This window comes from Prunus avium, chromosome 1, assembly GCF_965620075.1.
Source record: "Prunus avium chromosome 1, drPruAviu1.hap1.1, whole genome shotgun sequence".
NCBI classification, from domain to species: domain Eukaryota; kingdom Viridiplantae; phylum Streptophyta; class Magnoliopsida; order Rosales; family Rosaceae; genus Prunus; species Prunus avium.
This window is the reverse complement of record NC_142284.1, coordinates 13,626,943-13,646,957: the sequence shown is the minus strand read 5'-3', so window position 1 is coordinate 13,646,957 and position 20,015 is coordinate 13,626,943. Positions and strand designations below refer to the sequence as shown.

The 20,015-nt window shown below is 41.9% G+C and overlaps 3 protein-coding genes across 3 annotated transcripts; all 3 read right to left on the bottom strand.

Moving 5' to 3' along the window:
- Positions 1 to 1,046: 1,046 nt before the first annotated feature.
- LOC148297368 (uncharacterized) lies at positions 1,047 to 3,585 on the bottom strand. Its single transcript, XM_088246643.1, has 3 exons — positions 2,692 to 3,585; positions 1,153 to 2,355; positions 1,047 to 1,091 (listed from the first exon to the last, which is right to left on the bottom strand). The coding sequence occupies exons 1-3, from the start codon at positions 3,583 to 3,585 to the stop codon at positions 1,047 to 1,049; spliced, it is 2,142 nt and encodes a 713-aa protein (XP_088102769.1).
- Positions 3,586 to 3,600: 15 nt separating this feature from the next.
- LOC148297367 (uncharacterized) lies at positions 3,601 to 4,101 on the bottom strand. Its single transcript, XM_088246641.1, has one exon. It carries the CDS (start codon positions 4,099 to 4,101, stop codon positions 3,601 to 3,603), a length of 501 nt encoding a protein of 166 aa, XP_088102767.1.
- Positions 4,102 to 6,998: 2,897 nt separating this feature from the next.
- LOC148297366 (putative disease resistance protein RGA3) lies at positions 6,999 to 19,450 on the bottom strand. Its single transcript, XM_088246640.1, has 4 exons — positions 17,929 to 19,450; positions 15,557 to 16,785; positions 8,974 to 10,457; positions 6,999 to 7,135 (listed from the first exon to the last, which is right to left on the bottom strand). The coding sequence occupies exons 1-4, from the start codon at positions 19,057 to 19,059 to the stop codon at positions 6,999 to 7,001; spliced, it is 3,981 nt and encodes a 1,326-aa protein (XP_088102766.1). The 5' UTR covers positions 19,060 to 19,450.
- Between the last annotated feature and the right edge of the window lie 565 nt (positions 19,451 to 20,015).

The following is a 20,015-nucleotide window of genomic DNA, read 5'->3' as shown; positions in this document are numbered from 1 at the left end:
CCCAGGATCTGTCTGCACAGCCTGTGAATCCCACATAGTTGGATAGAATTTCTTTAACCATTTGCCATTGATTGGCGCAGTATGGACTTCTCCATCTCGATCCTGTAGTCTGTACGCCCCTAATCCTAGGACTTGGTTAATTATGAAAGGTCCTTCCCAAGTTGGTGACCATTTTCCATAACCAGCTATATGTGTTCCGAGGGGCAGAACTGCTTTCCAGACTATTTCTCCTTCTTCAAAACTCTTGTTTTTAACTCTCTTGTTGTATGCTCTTGACACAGCCTGTTTTCCTGCTAAGAGTTTGTTGAGGGTATCAATCCTACTTGCGTCCAACCCTTCCAGTTCTAATAACATGGCTTGGTTATAGTCTTCTCCAACCAATTCGTTTTGATGGGCAATTCTGAGGGATTGGACTGCTATCTCCATAGGCAGAATTGCATCGTGACCATAAGTCAAAGCATATGGAGTCATACCAGTCGCCTCCCTTTTCGAAGTTCTATATGCCCATAAGGTTTCTGACAGCTTCTCATGCCATTGCTTTGGATTCTTCTCAAGCATTTTCCTGATAATATTGATTATCACTTTGTTACTTGATTCTGCCTGTCCGTTGGCTTGAGCATAATAAGGCGTGGATTGGAGTAGCTTAAATTTGAACGCTTCTGCCATGTTCAGCATATCTCCGGATATGAAAGAAGATCCCCTATCGGTAGTGATTGATTCTGGAATACCAAATCTCTGTATGATCTGTTCCTCTATGAAAGTGATGATTTCTTGAGACGTGGTAGACTTAACAGGCTTGGCTTCTACCCATTTGGTAAAATAATCCGTTGCTACAATGATGAAACAATGCTGTTGGCTGCTGGCTGGATAAATCTTGCCAATGAGGTCCATTGCCCATCCTCTGAATGGCCATGGCTTGACTACTGGGTTCATGGGAACCGAAGGAACCTGCTGGATCGGTCCATGTCTTTGACAAGCTTCACATCCCTTGGAGTAGTTAATGCAATCTTTCATCATGGTTGGCCAGAAATAACCATACCTTCTGATTAGCCAACACATTTTCCTTCCACCTTGATGTGCTCCACATATCCCTTCATGCGTTTCTCCCATGACCTTCATGTATTCTTTCTTTCCCAAGCATCTTAATAATACTTCATCCTTGCTTTTCCGGACCAAATCTTCATTCCACATAAGATAATTTGAAGCCATGATTCTGACTTTCTTTTCAGAAGGCAGAATTGGATATTGCAGGTAGTGTATGATGGGAGTTCTCCAATCATCTTCAGTGATTATGGCAGAATTGACATCTACCTCCATTCCTCTGGTCAGAACAGATGGCAGACTTTTCTTTCCTACCCTAATAATCCTTTGCACACAATCTTCCGGGATTTGTATTCCTGTAGCTATTTGAGCCAGTTCATTGGCTGCAAAGTTCTCTTCTCTTGGGATGTGTTCCCAAGTGGCTTCCCTGAATTCTGTCAACAGATTCCTAGCCGCTACTAAATAGACAGCTAGAGCAGGGTTCAAACATTTGTATTCTCCAGCAATCTGTTTCAAAACAAGCATAGAATCTCCCAAAATTTCCACAGACTGGACTCCTAGTTCCACCAACATTTCAAGGCCAATGATTAAAGCTTCATATTCAGCTCTGTTGTTGGTGCATTGGAAATCCAACTGGAAAGAATAGCAATGTCTGACTCCCAAAGGTTCTTCTAGAACAATTCCTGCTCCGGAAGTTAAGTCAGTTTTTGATCCATCAAAATACAGCTTCCATGGTGTGAGATGAATCGAATAAATGGGATTGTTAAGGCAAACATGAGCTCTTGTCAATAGATCTATATTTGCTATATCCAAAGAGTCCATATTTTCGATTTCTTCTCCTGGATGATCGGCTAGGAAGTCTGCTACAGCTTGCCCCTTGACAGCTTTCTGAGGGACATATCTGAAAGCAAATTCTGTCAAAGCCAGAGTCCATTTCCCAATTCTGCCTCTTAGCATTGGCCTTGTTAGCATATATTTGATTAGGTCTGTCTTGGCAATGACATAAATGGTAAATGGCAGCATGTAGTGTCTGAGTTTTATAGCAGTGAAATATAAAGCCAGACAAAGCCTTTCGATCACAGAATAATTTCTTTCTACTTCTGTCAAAGTTCTGCTCGGATAGTATATCGCTTGCTCCTTCCCTTCGTTGTTGTCTTGGGCTAACAGACTTCCAATAGATGTTCCTGACGCAAACACATAGAGTTTGAGCGGTCTGCCCTTCTTTGGTGGGGACAGAACTGGTGGATTTGACAGATAGTGTTTGATTTCTTCAAAAGCCTGTTGGTGCTGTTCCTCCCATTTGAAGATCTGTTCCTGTTTTAGCCTTAGCAAGGAAGAAAAGGGCTAAATCTTTCCCGCGGAATTGGATATGAATCTTCTTAGGAAGTTAATTTTTCCCAGAAGACTTTGCAGTTCCTTCTTGTTCCGAGGTGGTTGAGCTTCTATGATGGACTTTGCTTTATTTTTATCGACTTCTATGCCTTTTTGATGGACCAAAAAACCCAAGAAGTTTCCTGCCTGCACTCCAAAAATACATTTTTTAGGATTCATTTTCAATTTATGCTGTCTCATTCTTTGGAATGCCTTTCTCAAATCCGACACATGACTTTCAGCTTCCTTGGATTTAATTATCACATCATCTATATATACTTCTAGAGAATGTCCTATCATATCATGGAAAACAGAATTCATTGCTCTTTGATAAGTGGCTCCTGCATTTCGTAAGCCAAAAGGCATCACAGTGTATTCAAAAGCACCTATGTGCCCTGGACACATGAAAGCTGTTTTGTGGATATCTTCTTCTGCTACCATGATCTGGTTATACCCTGCGTTGCCGTCCATGAAAGATAGCATTTGGTTCTGGGCAGCTCCATCTACTAGCATATCTGCCATAGGCATAGGATATTCATCCTTGGGGGATGCTTCATTCAGATTTCTGTAATCCACACAGATCCTAACTGCCCCTGTTTTCCTTTTTAGAACTGGCACAATATTGGCTAGCCAGTCAGTGTAGATGGCCGGCCTGATGAATCCTGCTTTAAGCAGTCTTTCTATCTCTTCTTTGACTTTTAATTCTGTTTCCATGGACATTCTTCTTCTGGCCTGTTTAACTGGAAGGTAGCCTTCTTTGATAGGCAGCTTGTGCTCTACCAGTTTCCTGTCTAATCCTGGCATCTCGTGATAATGCCAAGCAAAACAGTCTTTAAAATCATGTAAAAGTGCGATGATTTCGTTTTTGAGCGGTTCTTCCAATAGTGCACTAATGAAAGTGGGTCTTGGATCCTCTTCTGTCCCTAGATTAATCTCCTGTAATGGATCTTCCACTTCTGGCAAGGAATCATCTAGTGCTGATGGTGCAAAGTCCAATATTTCCTCCTGTAAACTCTCTTCCTGTTCTTTGATGCTCTCATGCGTGAATTCTGCCATATTAATGGCTGGATTCTGCACAATGAGTTTCTTTTCTTCCCAGTATATCAACAATCTTTTTGTAATGGATCGGATTGTTGCAGCTCGATCCTTTTCCTGTTGATTGGGACTAAACATCGGAGTTCTGGAGGTTCAGAACAAAAGGCCGTTCTGGTTGACTCCAAAGAAAGTGAAAGGACCAAGGTCATCGTGATAGTATCTTGCCTCAAAACACATGGCAGAAGGCAGAAATGGCCGTGGATCGGCCTCTACTATCTCCATGTAACCTTCTTCATGCCAAAGAGCTAGCTGCTGATGCAAAGTAGAAGGAACGCAGAGGCTTTGGTGAATCCAGTCTCTTCCGAGCAATGCATTGTAGGTAGTAGTAGTGTCCACCACAAAGAATGCAATTTTCAGCTTTTTGGTCCCAACAATGACATCCACGTCCAAAATTCCATGAGTCTTAGTGATGCCCCCGGCAAAGTTGGTGACGGTCAGACGTGTTGGAATTAGATCCTTTTCTGTTCTGCCCATTTTACTTAACAGTCTGTGTGGTAAAAGGTTAATGGCTGCGCCTCCATCTATCATTACCTTGGAAACAGGAATGCCTCCAAAGTTTGCAGTTATGAATAGAGGCCTGAGGTGATTGGCCATTTCCTCGGTTGGTTTGGAGAAACAAAGCTGTTCTGCAACTAGTTTCATGGTGGTTCCGCCTGTTCTGGCAGCAGGCACTTGCTGTTCTGGCGCTCCTTCTATTTCCGTCAGTCTGCACTCGAAGCTTTCTTGCGAAAGTACGTCTCCCTCTAGAGTGCTTCATTGTCCTTCTGCTGCCCTGAATTTCTCTGATAGGATAAATACCATGTTAATGCCAAGATCACCTTGCAACAAGTTCTCCAATTCTGCCCCAAAAGCTTCGGTTTCTTCATCTAATCCCCCATCGTATTCCATCTCCTCTGTCCATTCTCCTTGTTCTCCTGTTTCGAGGGAACCAGCTTGATCATCTGCAGATGGCTCATAGTCCAACTGTTCCTCCTCGTTTTCTTCTGTCCAGCCTTGTTGTTCTTCTTCTGGAACAGGTTCTGGCCCTTCTCGTACTTGTTGAAGTTTGGGTTGATCGGCGGGGGATGAGGTTGAACAGATGAAGGATTCTGTCTTTATCAGCTTTTGGGACTTATGTTTTGTCTGTTCTGCCTGAGGAATTGTTTCTGGATCTTCTCTTCTCCTGGCAGAATTTGGTTCTGTCAACACCTGCACATCTTTCCTGTTTCTAAGGAAGGTGGAATATTGCCTCTGAACCCTTCTTTTCTGAGTTCTGGTTAATTCCAAGGTTGGTCTGCCGCTTTTTCCGACGGAATACCATCTTCCCTCTATGATAGTTGCCAAAGGCTTGTCATTTCCTGGCATCCTAATTGGTATCTCCTCCTTAGGTTGTCCTGGCATTCTTCTGTTTTGCTGAACTGGCCTGAGATAATCCCTTTGTCTGACTCTGTTTCTGGGAGGAGTCGGAGCTAGGCCTTGCTGGTGCGATGTTCCAATCCGGTCAAATACGCTGTGTGTGGGCTGTTTCTGCCTGTCCAGAGTAACTTCTAACTCACTTTCACACTTGCATTTACTGCATAGTACTATCCCGGCCGAGATGGTCGCCTTTGGCCTTTGAAAATTCTCCTTTGTAGTTCTCCTGCTTCTGCTGGAACTGGCATCTTCCCTCCGTTCTGGCCAATTTAAATTGACCATGTTAACTTGAGGTTGGGGAAACGGATCTGTGGTGACTGAAGGTGGTTTTTCTGCTAGTTTCAATCTTCCCGCAGTTATTCCTTCCTGTATGACATCTCTGAACACGACACAACTGTTAGTAGAGTGATTCCAAGAGTTGTGCCATCTGCAATACTGCCTGCCCTTAAGCTCCTCTGGTTTGGGCAGCTTGTGAGGCGTCTCTATTGCCTTTTGTGCCAACATTCCATCGAACAGAGCATCGACCTTGGTTAGATCGAAAGAGTAAACCTTGTTCTGTGTTGGTTTGTTTAGAACAAATCCTCCTGTAAATGGTGGCGGCTTCTGGTCCTTTGGTGGCTTTGTAAGAGCTTTGCAGCTGATAGGATGCTTTAACTTTGCCATTTCTGCCACTGCAACCTCTCTTTCCTCCGAGCCATCTGTGTCTTCTTCTGATTTTACTTCAATCAAATGAATTGAAGAAGAAGGGGACTTGTAGTATGTGCCTTTGGAAGAGTTCCTCTTCTGCTGTTCTTCCCTCAGCAGTTCCTCATATTTGGACGCTTTGTCTGCCAGTTCTGCCAGATCTCCGAACAGCATCCCGTCAAATCTTTTTCTCAATGAAATTTTGAGGGAAGTCTGAGCCATCTGAATGAAATGTCTTTCTTCCATGGGAATTCGGCACTTCATCTTGAGCTTCCTGAATCTGGTTATGAAATCCTGGGCGGGTTCGTCTTCGCTTTGCTTAAGAGCTGCAAGATCACTGATGGTGACTTCTGGCTGGATCCTGAAATAATAGTCATGAAAAATGTTTTCCATTTGCTCCCATGTTTGAACAGAATTGGCTGGCAAACTGGTATACCAGGTGAAAGCCTGTCCGGAGAGAGAATTCCCAAAAAGCCTTAGCTTTAACAGAGGATTATTCTCTATGGCTATACACTGGACAGAAAACCTGCCTATGTGCTCAACGGACGAAGCATGAGGATCTTCTCCGTTAAATAAGGTGAAGTTTGGTACTTTGAAACCTGCAGGTAAAGGAATCTGATCTATGTAAGCCGGGTACGGCTTTCTGTAGGTGGGCCTTTCTCCTCTCCTGGCCTCTGGCTCCATCATTTCTCTGATCATTCTCTGTAGTGCCCCCATGTCATTCAAAGCATTGACAGGACGTGGATTTCGTCCCTGTTCTGGCTGATCATTATCAAACCTATGCTATATTCTGTATGGTCGGGGCAGAGCTTCCTCCCTGTGTTCTTCCTCTTCTTCAATCTCCAGATGGTTTCTCCAATTTGCCCCCGGTCTGTTCCTGTCATTGTTGGCAAAAGGGTTAATTCCCCATCTGCCTCTCCTGCCCCTTGCTAATGGAGGGAATGGATTGGGGTCCATTCTTCTTGGTCTGTAGGGTGGCACGGCTGGCGCCTCAGGCAGAAGTGGCAATGGTTGATCTCGTGGGGCCACAGGTTGTGGTGCAGGTGGTTCTGGCCGGTTCTGGGGAAGCTGAACTGGTGCAAGCTCTTCTGGCCTGGCTGGGGCCTCGTGTTCTTGGGCTAGAAGGGCTCCGCCCCTCTGTCCAGCTTGGATTTCTTCGGGTCCCGGTACTCCAGCTATCTGTGCAATAAGAGGATTCTCTTGATATGGCCATGCCAGTCCTGGTGGAGGACCGTAGGGAAGGTCCAACTGTTGCACTACGGCGTCAGGATTTGGAATCCTGGCCATAGCGGCCTCGCGGTCTTTCCTGAACTGCCTGTTAACTTGCCACTGCATCATGGCTGTTATGTTGTTCAAAGACTCCTGACTCCTTTATGTTGTGGCCTCTTGTCGGAACACGGCTTCCTGTATTTGGTTCAGCCTCCTGGAACCAGTTCTGGAACGTCTGCTTCCTGTACTGCCATCAGCTGATTGTCTAGCGTCGCTTTCTTCCGAGTCTGGTCCTTCTTGGAAAGCAGCTTGGTCTCGTTCCATCGTGTGATATGGGTTCTGGCTAGAACTTCCAATATACATATACTTTCAAAATACTGCAGGGTGTATATACTGAGAAGTCCCACTGGGCGTGCCAAATTGTTCACCCGTTTTAATTTACTTCCTGAGATGACAGGGCAAAGTTCCCCATTAATTCAAAGACCATGTTTTGGTCAGTGAATTAACTTTCTTTATGTGTTGAGCGTGCCACTGTTAGCAATTTTTCAACCCTAACAGACTTATGGTAAAATAACTTGCGCCCCAAGTTATTAACTTTTACCAAACGATTGTGAATTTGGGTGAGGAATATCTCCCAAGTAAGTTCTTTTCTATGCCTTAGACTGGTAAGGACTTTTACAATTTATCTCAGTATAAAAACCGGCAGTTCTGGCCAGAATGAAAGATGACAGATTGAACCAATTTCAGGCAGAACTCCCTTTTACAAGACTCAAAAAGGGAAAAACTGACTATACAAGGACAAGGAGAAGGCTGCGCTTCCATTTCTGTCTGGATAGTTGCCTCTGTTCTGGGCTGGACTGGATACGCCTGTGCTGGACTGGACTTTTAACAACTTCAACTATTAGGCTTCAGCTGTAAATCGATACCAAAGCTTGAGTTTGGCAGAGCTTTAATCTATTTCGAACCCTGGAAGGTTTTTGGATGGGCAGAACTGGGACTTCTCCAGTCTGAAAGGGGCAGAAGTGGCTGGACTCGAGCTGGAAGTGGGCTGTAATACCTGTGCTGCTTAGTCAGGGCTCTTCACAAATTTTTTGAGTTTTTCATATTTGAGAAAACTCGAAACTCTGCTTAGCTTGGCTTGTACTAAACCAAATTTGTAACGAGAGAAATCTCGTTATTGTTGACTAGTGAACTGGGATTCAAACCAGAGGTAGCGATTTAAACTTGTCTTTGCTGGGAGAAGACAGGATGATTCTGCAAGCTTGTTGGCAAGCTTTTGAATATTTCAGGCTCGAAGTCTGTTGGAACTTGTTTAGGATTTTGTGATCAAGTGATCATTTGAGTGTTTGTCTTTTGACTGAGTTTTGGTTGATTGGTTGATTGATTGTCCCTTACTCTATTCACCCTCTCTTGTATATATAGGAAGTGTTCCTCCGAGAATGGGCAGCAAGTAATCAAAAGATCTTTTAATTTTTAAAATGAAATAAACAGGGGTTCTATCCATTTTCTGGCGAGTAAGCACTCAACGATTAGTTCCTGAGGTGACCACTTCTGTATTTTTGATGGAGTGCCCTGCCTGTTCTTCCATTCCACCTGCTTCTGCAAAAGGTCTGGAGCCTTGGAGATGGCTGGCTCTCAGCTTTTGGACAGTTTCATGTTTCCCGCTTATCTCTCTTTTTATAAAAACAGAGTCTGCTTATCCTCGAAAATGGTATTCCTCCAAAATATCAGAATATCTTTTAGATAAACTAAGCGGGCTCTAATCTTCTGGCAGCAAGCTACTTTAGATTTTTTCTTCTTTTATACCTGCTCCTGTTTTATTTCCAGTTTTCAGCCGAAATTATTGACTCCTCCAAGTCAGGGATCACGTGGGGCTGTTCCGTTTTGAAGGCCAGCTTGAGTCTAGTTTGCTTTTGAGCCTAACTTTGGATTTCTTCGAGGCCCAAGTTTTTTTCTGATTCCTATTGTTCACAAGCCCTTTAATGTTTTGGGCCGTGTTTTTGGCCTGTCCACTCATTTAATGGGCTGGGTCGTGCTGATGGGCTTGAGGTCGTCTGATACAAGCGGCCTAGGAGATGGTGTGGGCTTTTGTTTTTGGCGTGCTAAATTTGGGCCCAAACAAAAAGTGAGAGAAGGGAAATGAACAAACAATGAATGATTTGATTTGAGAATAGTAATTACCTACAACATATGGGATGTCCCAAATCTTGTGCCATTCTGGGCCGCTCTCCTTGGCGCATCTTTCTTCTAGACGGGGACATCCATCAATGTCTAGTTCTGTTAATTTGGTGAGGCGTTGCATAACTTCAAAGGTAGGTAGATACATCATATTCTTACACTCCTTAATATGCAGGGAGATAAGAGATGTAAGGTTACCCAACCATTCTGGAAAAGCCTCTATGCTGTCGAAAGACCTTACAGACAAATATTGTAGACAAGTACTCAAGTGTTGAATCTGTTGAGGCAGAGACTTGAGCTTAGGCCACCCTGATATCTTCAACCATCGGATTTGTGATGGAAGCTCAAAATCAGGGAAAGAATCGAGCTCCTCGCAAAACATACCGATTTTCATCCTTTTCAAACTCAAAGCGCGTAGCCCGATTGGCAAATATTTTAATTTCCGACAATCAAATATTTCTAAATTGGAAAGAGACTGCAACCTGGACACATCGACATCTGCCAGAGAGATCAAATTGTGGCATTTACTGATTGTCAATTTTTTAAGAGATGTGCAGGATTGAATCCCCCTTGGTAGACATGTGAGTCCATCACAACCACAAATAGACAACTCACGGAGGGATGTGAGGTTGTCTAAACTGGGAATAGCTTCTAGATTAGTGCAATCCTCTATGTACAGCTTCTCAAGAGAGACGAGGGTTTGTAGCCCATCCACCGGTAAATGCCTCAAATTTTGACAATTTATGATACCTACCGAACGTAGAGAGGTACAAGACTGTAGCCCACTGATCAGTATACTTTTCAACCCATTGCATTCATAACTTTTCAAATCATCTAAAGAAAACTCCTCATCAACCATCTGTAGATTCGCTGACCCACCACAATTTTCAATATGCAATTCCCGAAGGGAGGTGAGACTGTGAATTGAAATGCATGTTAGCTTAGGGCAATCAACTATTTCCAATATCTCAAGAAGACAGAGTGTGTGTAGCCCATCGGGTAAATGGCTAAGCTTTTCACAATCGCCAATAAGCAGTGACCGAAGATTTTGGTTCTTTTCCAGCATCCCTATTGGCAGACAACTAAGCTCTTTGGCTTTACCAATTTTAAGGCGAGTGAGAGTGGTCAACTGACTGCATATATTTTCTGTTGGCGTCACGTGGTCACTATCATGTATGAACAACTTCTGGAGAGATGGAAAGCGATTTGGAGCATTTCTCAATTCCCTGCATTTCCGAAGAGTCAACTCCTCAAGGCAGGGAAACACAACTGCTTTCTCATCTGTTGGCGTAATCACATCGACTTCCTTCCATTCAATTAGAGCTGGGCAATTATCAAAACTAAACGTTTTCAATGATGGAAACAAAGCCGCCCTCATCTCAATCCTTTTCGTACTCGTACCCGCTGCACCACCGTAAACATGGTTATAACCATAAAACTCAACTCCCACACATTTAAGCTTATCCATACCTCGGAATTCAACATGCCTAATAAAGAATAATTGACTGACCACTTTATCTACTTTATCTAATATTCCATAGTGATGGTGTCGGCTAGTTGTAGTGTTATCATAGTTGTAGTATTATTACAGTGTAGTGTTATTATAGTGTCTGCTTTACAACTCAAAGGCTCTCTCGATACAGGTGTTAATATTCTCATCATCCCATATAAAAACCATCTCCTTGTAATCGTGTAAGATATTGATTTGATAAGAGAAAACATTTTATTAAGTACTGTCTTTCATGGTATCAAGAGCCTAAGACTTACTGTCTCCTTTTCCTTTCATAATTTTTTTTTCTTCTGACTTCATATCATGGCCTCTTCAACTTCATCTCTGTTTGATTCCTATTTCTCGAGCATTTCCAACTTCATCTCTGTCAAGCTTGACCGCAAGAACTATTCTTGTTGGCTTGCTCAAATTGTTCCTGTACTGCGTAGCCGTAAACTCATGTCCTATGTTGACGGCTCCAGCTCCTGCCCACCACCCACTATTTCTACATCTTCCTCCAAAGAAGGTGACGCTCCATCTTCACCTATTCCTAATCCTGCATATGATGAATGGATTCAAAAAGATCAGCTTGTGTTGTCCTGGATAAATGGCTCTCTCCACTCTTCTGTTCTCTCCACTGTTTCTCGTCTCTCTACTGCTCGTGACACATGGTTGTCCCTTGAGAAGCGTTTTGCCTCCACTAATCCTCATCGTCTGTTATTCTTGCAGAGTGAACTTCATAACACTCTTCGTGGTGATTCTTCTGTCCAAGAGTTCTTGGATCGTATCAAGTCTATTGCCGATGATCTAGGCCAGGCAGGTGAATCGGTTTCTGAGTCTCTTCTTGTCTCTCTTATTTTAAAGAATGTTGGCCCGATGTATGAAACTGTGGTTTCTGCTGTCCTTTCCCGAGGGACACCGATTACATATGATGAACTTGAGGTTCTACTTCTCTCTGCTGAAAAGCGCCTCCAGTCCGCTTCTGTTCCAGCGGCTATTTCTGGCGTCTCTGCTTTAGTGGCTTCCAGAGGTCGTGGTGGTGGCCACCGTGGTGATTCTTCTTCTAACAATCGCGGGTCTTTCTCTACCTCTCGAGGTGGTGGCCGTCGTGGTGGCTACACTCCTGGCAGTCGTGGATCATTCCAGTTTGGTAATGGTCGTGGTGGTTCTTCTCTCAGTGGTCATGGTGGATTTTTTCAGCCACGATATGGTGCTTCAGGGATTCTTGGTCAAGTCCCTTCTCAAGGTGTTCGTGATTCTTCTTCTTCCTATGGTGGGTCTACTTCTGAGGTTCGCCAGTGTTACTCATGTCAAGGCTTTGGCCACATCGCCAAAAATTGCCCATCTCGTTTTCCTCTGCCTTATAACAACAGGGCCCCACCCCAACGACTTCAGGGCATGGCTGCATATCATTCTCCTCCTCATGGTGTTCAGAATTGGGTTACAGATACCGGTGCAAATGCACATGTCACCAATGATTTGAGTCATCTTTCACATACTAGGGAATATCGTGGTTCCGACACCGTCGCGGGTGTACTTGGTGGACAAGGTTTAAAAATTAATACCGTTGGCGATACTTCTTTTTCCCATAACAAGTTTTGTTTTGCACTTAAAGATATTCTTCATTGCCCTAATGCTTCTTTGCCATTGCTGTCAGTTCACAAATTTGCAAAAGATAATAATTGTTTCTTTACCTTTTATCCCGACAATTTTTGTGTGCAGGATTTGGCGACGGGGAGGACTCTTTTCTGGGGCAAGAGTGAAAATGGTCTCTATCCGTTTAAATTCTCACCAAACTCGTCTTTTCAAATCTCTCCAAATCGTGTTGCTTTGTTAGGTGTCCGCGTTGATAGTTTCGTGTGGCATTCTCGTCTTGGTCATCCAGCTTCTCCCACTTTGCAATTTTTAATTTCCCACAATAAGTTGCCATTGTCTGGCACGAAAGTCCTCTCTAATTCTGTTTGTCATTCGTGTCCGCTTGGTAAAAGTGTTAAATTACCTTTTAGTTCTTCAATGTCTGTTTCTACTTCACCGTTAGAACTTATCCATTCCGATGTGTGGAGTTCTTCTAATAAATCTATTTCTGGTTTTAATTATTATGTTTTATTTGTCGATGATTTTTCTAGATATTCTTGGATTTTTCCCATGAAATTAAAATCTGAAGTTTTCTCTCATTTTGTCACATTTAAAACTCTTGTTGAAAATATGTTATCCACTAAAATTAAAACCTTTCAATCTGATGGTGGTGGGGAATATACTAGTTATCAATTTAAACAGTTCTTAGATAATCATGGCATTTTTCATCGTAAATCTTGTCCTCACACTCCTGAACAGAATGGTCTAGCAGAACGCAAACATAGGCACATAGTGGATACAGGTCTTACCCTTTTGGCTCATGCGTCAATGCCTCCATCCTACTGGGTTGAGGCCATGCATACTGCAGTTTATTTAATTAATCGTCTTCCAACTAAAGTCCTAGGTTTTCAATCCTCTTATCAGAAGTTATTTAATAAGGAACCTAATTATGCATTTTTAAAAACCTTTGGTTGTGCTTGTTTTCCATATTTACGTCCTTATAATCATAATAAACTTCAATTGCGGTCTACCAAATGTGTATTTCTTGGATATTCTTTGAATTATCAAGGATATAGGTGTCTTGATCTTAAAACTAATAGAGTTTTTTTATCCCGTCATGTTGTGTTTGATGAGAACTCTTTCCCATTTTCTGAGGCTAATATTGCTCGTGTCAAGGATGTGTCCTCTTCTTCGTCAAATTCTGTGCAACCCCTTCACATCGTCGGGCATCTTCCTCTGCATACATCTTCTGTGACTGCTGCTAGCTCTTCCCAAGATACTATTTCTCAAGTGGGCTCCCCTACATTATCACCAAGTTTTTTATCACAAACCAATCTCCAACAAAGTTCTTTAGCCGACCCTTCTCCTCATGTGGGTCCTCCACTTGTCCCTCCACCATCTTTAGCATGTCCTCTTCCTACACAATCCTCTCCTGCCACTTTTCCCACTCTGTCTCCACCAACCCAATCCGAAATGCCCAGCCCAACCACTCCGAAGAGTACTCTCCGCACCTATTTTCGAAATCCACATCGTCAAATTGCTTTTTCTCCCCCAATAACCTCTTCTGTCACCAACCCTGTTTCTGAACCACATTTACCAAGTACATCCTCTTCGTCTTTGCCCTTAGTGAGTGATTCTACAACTCATTCCATGGTGACTCGTTCTAAGACTGGTATTTCTAAACCTAATCCTAAATATGCTAATCATGCCTTCCTCGATTCTCTTACTAATGAATCTGTTGAGCCAACATCTTTTTCACAGGCTCATAAGCTTCCTAAGTGGCGTTTGGCAATGTCTGATGAGTTTAATGCACTTCTTCGTGCTGGAACTTGGGATTTGGTCTCATATCAACCTCACATGAATGTTCTACCAAGTAAATGGGTTTTTCGTATAAAAAGGAATTCAGATGGCTCCATTCAGCGGTATAAAGCACGTTTAGTGGCTAATGGGTTTCATCAACAAGCGGGCCTAGATTATGGGGAGACTTTTAGCCCCGTTGTGAATCATTCAACTATCCGACTTGTGTTGGCTCTTTCCGTTCAGTTTCATTGGCCCATTCGTCAACTGGATGTGCAAAATGCATTTCTTCATGGATATCTCATTGAAGAGGTTTATATGCGCCAACCAGTTGGTTTTGTCGATCCCACGCATCCGCATCATGTGTGCAAGCTTCGTCGTTCTTTGTATGGTTTAAAACAGGCTCCACTTCATTGTTTCTCTACTCATCTTATTCAATTGGGCTTCCAGGCTTCGCTTGCTGACTCATCTCTTTTTGTCTACATTCATGGCTCCGTTCGCATTTATCTTTTAATTTATGTTGATGATATTTTGGTTACTGGTAATGATACTGCTAGTATCTCCTCTTTGATTTTGGATTTGGGTCGTTTATTCTCTATGAAAGATCTTGGGCCAGCTCACTATTTTCTGGGTATGGAATTAACTCGAAATTCTCACGGTTTATCACTTACTCAATCCAAGTATATTGTTGATATTCTTAAGCGTACAAAGATGCATGAAGCCAAACCGGTGTCAACGCCAGCTATTTCAGGTAAACGTTTCAGCATTACGGATGGTGATCCTCTTCCTGATGCTACTGAATATCGGAGTGTTGTTGGTGCCCTTCAGTACTTGACTCTCACTCGTCCCGATATTGCGTTTGCGGTCAACCAAGTTTGTCAGTTTATGCATCGTCCTACTACTATTCATTGGATTGCCGTCAAACGCATTCTTCGGTACCTCAATGGCACAATTACTCATGGTTTGCTCTATCGCCCTAGTCCACTTCATCTAATTGCTTACTCTGATGCGGATTATGCGGGTGATCCGGATGATCGACGGTCCACTGGTGGGTATTGTATTTTTCTTGGTAACAACTTGATTTCCTGGAGTTCGAAAAAGCAGCGTGGTGTCTCTCGTTCTAGTACGGAAGCCGAATACCGTCAATTAGCATATACTGCTGCGACCATCTCCTGGCTACGTTCTCTGTTCCAAGACTTACAGCTTCCTCTCTCCGTTCCTCGCATATGGTGTGATAATATTAGTGCCATTTCTTTGGCTGCCAATCCCGCGTTTCATGCTCGCACGCGCCATGTCTCGGTTGATTACCATTTCGTCCGTGAGAAAGTAGTTCAGAATGAGCTTGATGTTCGTTACTTGTCCACAGTGGATCAGGTGGCTGATATTTTCACCAAGGGACTGTCTGCTGCCCGATTTACTCTTCTTCGTTCCAAGCTGACCGTCCATGAGCGGCCTGTCAACTTGCGGGGGTGTAAAGAATAATTGACTGACCACTTTATCTACTTTATCTAATATTCCATAGTGATGGTGTCGGCTAGTTGTAGTGTTATCATAGTTGTAGTATTATTATAGTGTAGTGTTATTATAGTGTCTGCTTTACAACTCAAAGGCTCTCTCGATACAGGTGTTAATATTCTCATCATCCCATATAAAAACCATCTCCTTGTAATCGTGTAAGATATTGATTTGATAAGAGAAAACATTTTATTGAGTACTGTCTTTCACCTAAGATGTGGTAAATGGCCGAGTGATGGGACTTCTTCACATTCCTTGCAGTTGGATAACCGGATCTCTTTCAAATCGAGTAGCAACAAACCACTCATCATCCATGATGCTAATTTAACACCCATGAAGTTTTCAATCTTTAAGATTTCTAGCTTAGGGTTCGGTTGGAGGCCTTCTAGTACATCACTATCCATGTTGTTTCTGGGGCTGTAAGACCCCCACTCTAATGTCAAAATTCGTATATTTGCTTTCTCTCCTAAATTTGATTCCTCTGCTTCATCTTTGTCCCTCACTTGTTTCAAAGATCTGATAGTTTGTTCACCTTTTAATTGGTTTAAGCCACCCAACTCGCCAATTTCATGATTCCTTTCCCTATCCAAAGTAAAGTAACGTAATGTTTGCAGATGAGTCAATCGTCTCATCCCAAATGGAACTTTCTTATCCTCATCGAAATAAACATGCCTCAAGTTGATCAAATTTTCCATTTCCTTTGGCAACCTTCCAAGATTCCATGTATCACACATTCTTAACGTCTGCAGATTATAAAGCTTGCCAATAGATTTTGGAAGTTCTTTGATTCCTGTTTCAGAAACATCCAAATACCTCAAGTGTTTCAACCTGCCAGTTGAGCTTGGCAACTCCACAATTTCAGCCTTGTACAAATTCAACACACGTAAAGCATTAAAACTTGACAAGCTATTGCTAAGGCCTTCACCATTTGAAAATAGGGACCGCAACTTCCCAACATTGCTTTTTGAAAATCCTTGTGGTATGATAGGAGTCTGTGCCATATGTCGAATGTCAGGTTTGTCTTCTTTATCATATTTTGACACTAGTTCTGCAAGATCATGCACAAGATCGTGCATCTTGCATGTTATAACAACTCCATATTCATCCTTTATAACATCTTGAAAAAAGGAGTTTTGCAATAGAATATTAAAATATGCATTCCCTATATCTTCCATCTCTTGATCTAGATTACTTGAAGAGTGCAGCAATCCCTCAGCCGCCCACAGTTGGACCAAGTTCTCCCTTTCAATTTTAGAATCTTTCATAAATATTGAGCAATATGCAAAACAATGTTTTAAAGATGCTGATTTCAAATTATCAAAACTCAACTTCAAAATTGACATGATTCTATCCTCGCCTTCAGGTAATTCCCATATTTTACTTTCTTGAATTGAGAACCATTCATTAATAGTTCTAGAACTCAACATGCTTCCCAAAACCTGTTGGTACATGAGTTAGTTAGGATATATATGTAAAATTGCTAATGATCAAAATAAACAATTAGGTAAGCCAAATTTGCATGGTGGAAGAGGTTATTTCCTTTTTAATTTTAATTTTCTTCTCCATTAGCAGATTCATCAGCATCTCCCATGGGCATAGCCAAATTTAAGATGAACCATGTAATTTAAGCTTTTGGATATGTATGCTTGGGCTTTTAAGGGTTTCTTGTGATAGCTTTGGTTAAAAACTGATATCAGAACTTTGGTTTGAGGAGTAAGCAAAAGATATGTACAGACTTCAAAAATGAAGGGTGAACTAGTCATTGAAGATTATGGTTGATAAAATTTGGATGTATTTTTCAATGTTGAGTGTTGGAAAGATTGGCAGTCTTGGTTCCCATTGGCATGGTGAGGGTACGAACAGGACCATGTGCGAGGGACAAAGTTTGTTTTTAAGAGGGGTGAGATTGGTGTTGCAGCAACCGTTGCAGACATAGATCCGTAAGTAATCATAAAAAAGTTAATTAGTGTGGGTGGCGATATGGAGCTAGAGCTACGACGAGTATTGAGGCACTATCCACGGTTAAAAATGACATTAATTAGGGAGGATTTGAGAGGTGAACTTGTTGTCTTGAAGAGGATGCATTTTCTAACTCATGAATATTGTTAGTGAGGGAATTTTGTCTGAGGTGGTGCTGCTCATGAAAAGTTAGGTTTCGTAATTTTAGTATAGGGACTTGGATTACACTTGTATGGCTGCGTAGTGGATGAGTGAGGAGATGAGTTATTGTTGAACGGCCAAGTTTGGTGAGGACTATGCTAACTCTTTTATGAGATATGAGGTGATGTAGGCGAGTTTTGAGACACAACAAAGTTTTCTTTGAGGACTCGGCTAAACTTTATTCTATAGCTGATGTGTCTTGTTTGAAACTGCTATATTTTTATAATAGTTTAGATGAAGCGAAATGCATGCGAGAGATATGAGAGAAAATGTCACAATTAGTAACTTGTTAGTTGGAGCTTTATTACTGAATTGATCTGATGACTTTTATAGAGATTAGGAATATTATAATGTGTGCAATTTTGATGAGAGTAGAGAAAGTAGTTCAATTATAACAGGATTTTAAAATAACATTTTCATACCTTTGCCACTAATGGTACGCCACCACACCTTTTTGCAATTTGCCTTCCAATTGTCTCCAGATGTGCAGTTATAGGAGCATTACAGTAATTAGGAAATGCTCTATCCTTCAATATGGACCAACATTCATCTTCATGTAGAGTATCCAAATTACACCTAAGATTAGGATTTGTTTCAGTAATTGATGCAACATTGGCACTGCGGGTGGTGACAATCACGGTGTTTCCCTGAGAACCAAGTTTCGATAAACAACTCATCAAATTACTCCATTTTGCACGATCTTCGTTCCAAACATCATCGAGTACAAAAATATATCTCTTCCCTGCCAACTCTCCTTTGAGGTTTTTAAGCAACGCCTCTCGACTTTCTATCCTGGCATTTGTGGGGTTAAGTATTTCTAAGATCCTTCTTAAAATTGAATTGACATCAAAATCGTTAGATACACACACCCATATTTTTTGGTCAAATGATTTATCTATTTCTGGTTCGTTGTATACAGATTTGGCCAAAGTTGTCTTTCCAAGGCCTGCCATTCCCACAATGGGCATAACGGAAAGATTTTCATGATTGCTGGAGTTGATCAAAGTCTTAACCATATCTGACAACAGCTCCTCCCTTCCGAAAATCTTTTCATCCGTATCAAAGCTTGAGACGGTTTCTCTGTTCCCCCTAATTTGGGTGGTTTCATCTTTTTGTTTTGCAACCAGTCCAATCAGAGATGCCTCACTCTTGAGATCCGCCAAAAGTTGGTTGATGATCTTAATTTTTCGAGCCATTTTAAGGCGAAAAGCAATGGGATTGGAGATTGAAAAGAAGTTGAGTACCTTTTTCTCCATGTGGTTTTGCAGCTCAAGTTTACTTCGAAGAACTTCATACTGGAATTCATCCAACACATCATCAGCATCTTGTGCTATGTCTTTAAGTTTCTTCACCCAAGCTTTGACGGTGTGGCCCCGATCTGTTGGTTGCTCCGCAGCATCACGTAAGATGTTTTGCATGAGGGATAATGAATCCCTGAGCTTGGCCAGTTCTCCTTTGAATCCCCAAGCAAGACTGATTTGCTCAGTGGCGAGTGCAGCGACCTTGGTCAGTACTCCCTGGGCAGCAAAAGTAAGCACAAACTCAGTTGCCATAAGTTCACCCTTTGGTATGTACGCTCAAGACAAGTAAAGAGCAGAATGCTTATTTTAATTAAACTGAACAAGGTTTAAAGACTCATATAGTTTGTTGTCTCTGTTATGAACGAATTTATAAACGCAGGAGGAAATTAGTTTTCCCTAAAGAACACTCTACTTAAAGAATATTTTACTTATTTAGAAGGTTAAGAATTTCAGCTTTAACAAGACAGAGATCAGTATCAAGCTGTGAAGAAAAGGATAGCCTCAATCCCACAGATGCTTCGACTTTTACAGGAGAAAATCAGATTCCTCAATCAAATGAATAAGAGAATACATAGTGAGGAGCTTTGGCCTTTTCTTTTTTCAAAACTAGGATTGGAAGATTTTGGAAAATTAGAATACTTAGGAATTGTAACGAACAAGCAAAGCAAGGCTTATTGAGAGTTAGTTTCAGAAATCAACAGCCACAATTCTGCTACCCAAGCAATGCACATCACCATCGTTATGTTTTCCAGACGAGACAACCCTCTAAGGTCCTGTTTATAACTTGGATTACAATTAGACCAAAGGAAGGAAATCCGAGGACTTGGTTCGCAACCCAATGCAACTTTCTCCTGAACTCTCTGTACATGTATGTTCGCTTCCATTGTTCCTCAATAGCAACTCCCAAATTTTTTTCTATTGAGATGAGGGACCTATTTTGTTCACTCTTGTGTTTTTTATTATATCTAAGCAATCAATTGATTAATAACGCAAAGTGCAAACCGATGGGGAACAAAGATCAACGAACATGAATAACTCTTCTCTAACAAAGTACCTCTGCTATTACAAGAAAGGTTTTCAAATTTTACTCCAATGCAACCAAATGGAGACTAACAGCACTATATACATGATGAGCTATTTGATAGGTTTGGACCTGGATGGAAATCGATGTGCGTAATTTTTGGGAGCCCTTCAATGGGGCATTGTAA

Coding starts and splice junctions, on each gene's coding strand:
- LOC148297366 (XM_088246640.1), bottom strand. CDS start 19,059: ATGGCAACTGAGTTTGTGCTTACTTTTGCTGCCCAGGGAGTACTGACC. Junction 10,458..15,556: donor GGCCATTTACCACATCTTAG/GTGAAAGACAGT, acceptor ATTCTTTATTAG/GCATGTTGAATTCCGAGGTA. Junction 7,136..8,973: donor GGACATCCCATATGTTGTAG/GTAATTACTATT, acceptor TGGAAGTTCTAG/CCAGAACCCATATCACACGA.
- LOC148297367 (XM_088246641.1), bottom strand. CDS start 4,101: ATGGCCAATCACCTCAGGCCTCTATTCATAACTGCAAACTTTGGAGGC.
- LOC148297368 (XM_088246643.1), bottom strand. CDS start 3,585: ATGTTTAGTCCCAATCAACAGGAAAAGGATCGAGCTGCAACAATCCGA. Junction 2,356..2,691: donor TGATAGGACATTCTCTAGAA/GTATATATAGAT, acceptor AGGCTAAAACAG/GAACAGATCTTCAAATGGGA. Junction 1,092..1,152: donor TCCGGAAAAGCAAGGATGAA/GTATTATTAAGA, acceptor AAACGCATGAAG/GGATATGTGGAGCACATCAA.